The sequence below is a fragment of the Saimiri boliviensis genome, chromosome 1 (assembly GCF_048565385.1).
Source record: "Saimiri boliviensis isolate mSaiBol1 chromosome 1, mSaiBol1.pri, whole genome shotgun sequence".
NCBI lineage: Eukaryota > Metazoa > Chordata > Mammalia > Primates > Cebidae > Saimiri > Saimiri boliviensis.
Window position 1 is genome coordinate 168,414,573 of NC_133449.1, and position 6,500 is coordinate 168,421,072.

General features: G+C 48.5%; 1 protein-coding gene across 3 annotated transcripts in view; it reads right to left on the reverse strand.

Moving 5' to 3' along the window:
* Positions 1–5,400, reverse strand: part of NRG2 (neuregulin 2) — a 191,208-nt gene extending 185,808 nt beyond the window's left edge. For 2 of the 3 annotated variants that reach the window (XM_039468269.2, XM_039468262.2), the window contains exon 1: positions 4,152–5,400. In XM_039468269.2, the coding sequence (XP_039324203.2) occupies positions 4,152–4,836 (685 nt within the window). In that variant the 5' untranslated portion in view covers positions 4,837–5,400. The remainder of the gene's footprint in view (positions 1–4,151) is intronic. The other variant, XM_039468267.2, reaches the window with a different exon arrangement.
* Between the last annotated feature and the right edge of the window lie 1,100 nt (positions 5,401–6,500).

Below are 6,500 nucleotides of genomic sequence, written 5' to 3' on the forward strand. Positions count from 1 at the left end.
AGGATAGCAAAGGGGAAGCACACTTGCTTTGATTAGGGGCCGAGAGGAAGTTAGTCACCTAGATTGTTAATATACCACCATCCCTAGCTCCCAAACTGTTTGTTAATTCTAACTGACGGTTGTTTTATTTTTGTTTAAATTTGGGGGTGGGCAAGTAGTAATCTACCTTCCAAAAGAAAAAAATAAGAGGGTCTTTTCCAGCAAGATCTTTATTCTCCACCACTGAAATCCCATTAACACTAATCAGCACAATGATTAACCACATTGTGGTTAAGTACTCTACTTGATAATGATTCTTTTGGAAAAAAGGTTCCCATAGCGACAGGTAAAAGCTATCATCAAACTCAGCTTTTCAGCACAGGACTTGATGTCACAGGTCAGAGAGTTAAGATTATTTTAGTATTAATCTGGAGGCTTTCTTTAACTTCACTTGACTTTATCCATTCAAATGACACTGATGGAGAGTCCTTCTGTAAACCAGACAAAGTAGGAAACACTGGGGGCAGGAGAGCTAGGAGAAAGAAGACCTCAAAGATAAGATATTGTTCCTGCCCCAAGAATTGCAGGCTTCCGAGGAAAGCAGCCACTACAGGAAATAATGACATTATGGTGGTAATTCAATCCTTAAATCTAGAGCCATGCCTTGTCCTTATCACTGGAACTGGTCAGTTTCTAATCTAGTTTCACTTTCCCATCTTCAAGCTGCAGCACAGCTGGGTTTCCAGCTGGCTGGGGAAGAAAAGATTCTTTAAATAAACAGCATTTTAAAAATATGCAGTCGCTTTTCCTATACTGAGTTTTATGAGCCACCTTTCTCTAATATGTGAATCTGGGTGCCACATTAATTTAAAACTATCCTAAAGAATGTAAAATCCCCCCAGGAATACACCTTTCCTTGTTTAACTACAGAGTACACTGTACACTGGAAAACTGCTAATCAGGAAGTCCCAAAGAAAGAAATTATCTTTATTTTTTGTGCTATTTACTGCATCTATTCAATAAGGAAACTGCTTAAAAACATGAATACAAGAAAACAACAAGATAGGGTGTAATTATACCAAAATATATGCAACCATCTTTTAAAATGCAGGACTATTTGCAGAACAGGATGCTTTTATAACATTGTACAGAGTTGCTAATCCCTGCAAGGCCTTTCTAACTCTTTTTCCTCGCCTTTCCACAGAAGGCACAGAAAACACCTCCCTCCATACATGCAATCTTCTAAGAAACGCAAAGATTTTACTCAACTCTGTCACCAGATGTACTCTCTCTGGATAAATGATACACATTAAATAAGTAAAAATACCACGCTAGCAGGTCTTGCTATTCCAACAAGACCCCTGTCTACCATTCCTCACCTTAGATCATAGACTTCAAATCAACATTTCACAGTGGAAATTAGCCCTTTATGATGACTGTTTAAAAGAGGTCCAGTGTGACCCCCACATTGATGCTCCTGAGGCCAATTTTTAAACACAATATTATCCCTCCATATGATGCCTCCCCTTAACAAACCCCACAAGCTTTCTAGATGACCTCCCAGGGAACCACACCTCTCAGAACCTACACACACTCAGAGCTGAAACTAGCTAAACAAAGCAACAATGCAACCTCAGTTGCTCAATGTAACGGCCACGACGACAGTTTCCAAGTGCCAGTTTCCCTATTTTGCAATGGGCAAATCTGCTCCAAGGAGAAAATGTTCCCAATGACCCTGTGGCCCAGAGGGCTTTCTTTAGAATAGAAAACAGAAAATGAATTTGTTAGTTATTTCCTGCTGAGCACAAGGACAGTGTTGTGGTTAGTTCGGATGATTTTGTTTCCTTATTTAATATACCATTACCTGTATGTGTTTTCTTTAACCACATCATAGAAAATAAGAAAATACAGTTTATGCTCTTCTGTCACATTACCATCAATCCCACACGTTTCACAAGTATGTCCTTTAATTTCTAATCCACTTATATAAGGCTCCCCAAAATGGTACCTGTTTATGTACTTTGCTTTGAACATCAATTCAAAGCAATTTTTTTGCATTCTGAAATGTTTGCTGCCCTACTCATTTCTGATTCTTGATAATTTGTGATATGTGAGGGCCCTTCCGTTACTAATGATTGCAGTTCTAAATGTATCTTTTTAAGAACTCTACTACACATGCTATTTTGATAATGAGATGACTATAACCTAGAAACAAACCTTTTCTTACCCTCAAATCTTTCATGATTTCTGCATTCAACTGTGAAGCTATTAGTCACTAGGACAAACAATGTGTTAATTGATAAGGTGTATTGTGTTGGGGGAAGGAGAGAGTAGGAGGAGGGAGACAAGGGAGCAGAGAAGCCAGTTACTCTGGGGTTACCTGACAAAGACCATCAAGTCCTTAGCGGCCCAGACTAGGGATTATGTGGAGATGAACACTGTGCATATGCAGGAGCAACTCATCAACAACCAAACAGAAGCTGTCCTTGGACAAGGTTCAATAAATATTTTTACTATCTATTTTCCACTGTACAATACTGTTTCACAGCTCCCCGGGGGATCTCAGATAAAATACTTAAAAGAATAAAAAATTAGAAATTCTTAGCTGGTCTCTACTTGTCATCATAAAACATTTCAGAACATAAAACCAGTATTAAAAAGCAGTCAACGATATTCCTAAGGATAATGTCAGAGTGATGAACTGCTGTTATCCCCCAAAGTTTTCCCCTCCTTATTAAGACATTGCCAAGATTCTTCTTATTACAGTGACCACAATTTAACATAGTTAGTGTCTAGATATACTCCCACAACTAAGCTCCTAAAATTTGCCTCCTGAAGGGGTTGGGGGAGGAAAGCTTCCAAAAGTCATAGGTATTAATCTAGAAAGATGAGGGCAGCAAAACTTATTATAAGCTGTTACACATATTTTGCTACTCAGACAAAAAGCCTGCCTACACTACCCAGAATCAGTTGGTAAACTGGTAAACATACCAACTTCTATGAGAGTACAGGACGTCTATCATAATTCAACAATTACACAGTCCAGCAAGTCATACTGCATGCCAACAAATTCGGCTTTAGTTGGGACAAAACGAAACCCCAATGTGAGTAAGCACAAGACAGGCTTACACCAAATACTCCAGTGTGGGACAAGTCAGTTTGAAATATCTTACTAAGAAGTAAGTACTGGATTCAGGGACAAGAAGAAAAAGCTCTTAGACTGACATTTCTTTGACTTCTAACTTGGGAGACTTCCGTTTCCAGCTGCACAGATAGACAGATTTCAGTGTTTTGTTTCTAATCACCTGCATTCCTGTGCAGCATCTAACATCATGAAGATGAGAGATGCAGTCAAATACATCCGGCGAGTAAGACGTTAGAGCTGAACTTAAAAGCATTCAGCAGAAGTACGTTATCCTCTTTCATCATCATCACAATCAGCAGACCTTGTAATAGCCCCCAGAAACAGCCAAAAAAAAGGTGTGGGGGGGGTCTGCTTGCTAGTCTTAAGAAAAGGCTGTGCTACCTGCTTAGCAAAGACACGCAATCACGATGGAGAAAAAAAAACGGAGCCACATGGAGGACGGAAAACAGTAGCAGAAAAAGTCCAACTCTGCCTGCGCCAGCGGTGTGGATGAGCAGAGCAACCAGCCCAGGAGAGGAAGGAGGGGGCGGGGGCGATCATTCCCTAGGAGAACTTGTAAGCGGAGGCCTTCACAGCCTGGGAGTCTGCCCAGCTGCTCCTGCAGACCCTGCCAGCCTGGGCACGGCAGGCCCGCGGGAGCAGAGTGGGCAAGGCCTCCAAGGGTCACTCCTGACTCACTGAGCCTCAGGCCAGCACTGCCAGGACCTCTCCGTCTTTCCTTCCGCTACTGGGCTATGATGGCAGCTTTCCAGCCCCACATGCCATACATCAGCCGCAGATCCCCGCTGGCACAAGCCAGCGCCTCCCTCCGCCCCCCGCCCCTGGCACACTTTGAGCCTGATCCTCCTTCTCCCCAACCCCAACCCCCTCACCCACCCGTGCCAGGCGCCCTGCCCAGGGGCGGCCCCACCCCCCAGAGCCCGGACGCTGCCAGGCCCGGGCACCTGCAGCACCTCCCCGCCCCACCCCCATTCTCCACCACCTCGCCCCTCCCCCCTTTCTCCAGCAGAGGGAGGGGGCGACTCACCGCAGTCAGTGCACAGGATCTTGCCCACCTCTTTCTTGAGATTTTTGCCGTTGGTGTCGAGAGGGGCAAAGGCCGTCTTAAAGACTAAGGGCTGTTCCGTGGGCTCCAGGAAAAAGATGTAGCGCTGGTTCCTTTCGAGCGGCGCACAAGAGCCCACGCTGATCACCTGCTCGCGCTGCAGCCCCCCGCTCCGGAGCGGCCACTTGTCCAGCACCTTCACCAGCGCCACCCGACCCGAGGCGGGCGGCTCTCGGGTGCTGTTGGAGCTGGAGCCGCCGGCTGGGGCTAGCCCCTGTACCTTGCCCTCTACCACCACGGGTGCCTTGTACGCCTGGTCCTGCACCGACTTGAGGCTGGGCGAGTAGCAGGCGAGCGACACACCGAAGAGCAGCATGGAGAAGCCGGGGGCCGGGTCGCGCCTCATGCCGCCGGCGGCTGCGGCTCGCGAACGGGCGGCGGCTCTCCGGGCTGCGGGTCTGCGGGGCTGCGGCTGTTGCTGCGGCCGCGGCTCTGGGGGCGCAGCGGGACGGGAGATGCTGCTGTTGTTGCTGCTGCTCCTGCTGCTGCTGCCGCTCTCGCTGCTGCTGCTGCTCCTCTCGCTGCTGCTGCTGCTGTCGCTGTAGCTGCTGCACCGAGCCTTCTCCAGTGGCGGCGGCGGCAGCGCTGAGCAGCAAACCTGCCGCATCTGGCCAGGCCATTTGGGGGGCTCCGCCGCTCAGCCGCCGCCGCCTTGGGAGGGGAAACAGAGCCCGCAGGAAAACCGGAAACAGCGTAACGTTAGCGCCTCTTAGCCCTCCACCCGCAGCCCGGGGAGGTGGCCCAGCTAGGGCAGGGGGCAGGCGGCAAGCGGGCCGCGACGCGCAGCGCGGCGCAGCGCAGCGCTCCCACCCTGTGCGCCAGGACCTGGAGGAGGATGCGGAGGATGGGACGCCCGCCCACTTGCTCTCTCGCGCCCCCTCTGCCCCCGGACTGAGTGGGGAGCGCGGCTTCTGCAGGGGAAGCTTGGGACTGCACTGCTTTAGTGCCCGCCTTCAGCCCGCAGGGGCGCGGGAGGAATCGTGCCACCCTTTGCTCTCGGGATTTATCGGCATGACAGTGGGGGTGGTGCGTGAGGAGAAGGCGGAGAAGAGATAACGGGCTCCTGGCACCATCCTATGAACGTGTGAATGGGACTCAGGGCGTGCCCCCTGCCTTTGGCCATCAGCTGTAGGAGCCAGAGAGGTTGCCATGGCCAGGGTGGCCAGCCAGCCTCTCGCCTCCTGGGCTGTCCTCTTTCCTAGGAGGACCCTGGAGCCCAGCCCCTAAACGATACCACGTGCTCGGTCCTGCCACCGCCTGGTGAGCGCTGGATATTCGACTTGTGGGGGAGGATCCCAGCCCCGTCATTTTGGAAAGAGTTGGGCTACAAGGTGTCTTGTCTCAGCATTGAGGACACCGAAGCAGAGGTGATGGTTGAGAAAGGGTCGAGTCCCCAACACTCTGGGCTTTCTTCAGCAGCCACGTGGGGATCTGGCTGAGCACTGTACAACCTTATCTTTTAAAAATCTGCTAAGAGAGGTTGGGGAGCTTCTTGGGAGCCAATAGAGAGCCAGAACCTGTCAGGGACAGAGGCTGCTTCGTAAAAAAAGGTTTTCTTTTTTCAGGGTTGTTGCTTGCAAGAGGCGGAAGAGTTTGCTGCACTGGAGCCAGCATCTGATTTCACACACACACACACACACACACACACACACACACGTACGTCCATAATCCATTTGCATATCAATGAGGGTCCAGGGAGTTTTCAACATCCAGCTTTTAACCTTGAAGGATGTGGAGCTCAGAAATGCCAGTGAGATCTTGGCGAATTTTATACCTGATTGGGCCCCACAGGAAACTGGTCCAAGGATGACTGACTTAGGCTAGGACTGCTATTCTGGAAAGGAAGGAGAGAGCTGTACCTTTCCTCCTGGCTGTCTAAGAGACATCTTAAACTCAACATATGCAAAGCCAACATCATTATTTCTTCCACTTCACTCCAAATTCCCTATAATTATTAATGCCGCTATTTTATTCTTTTATACTACATCAATCCATTACAATAAGTCCCTTCATCTCATCTTTTATTCTTCCTCATCCAATTAATCACCTAGGCCTTTGACTCTACCTTTTAAAATAATCTCCAATTTATCTACTTCCTCTCCAACTCGCTGCAAATACCTTCAGTCCAAGTCCCCATCATCTCTCACCTGAACAACTTCGAAGCCTCCTAACTGGTCTCCACTCCTTTCATCTCATCACCTACCTCCAGTCCTAACAATGCCTGAGTAATCTTTCTAAAAATAAAATATAATTTGGCCATACTACTGCTTT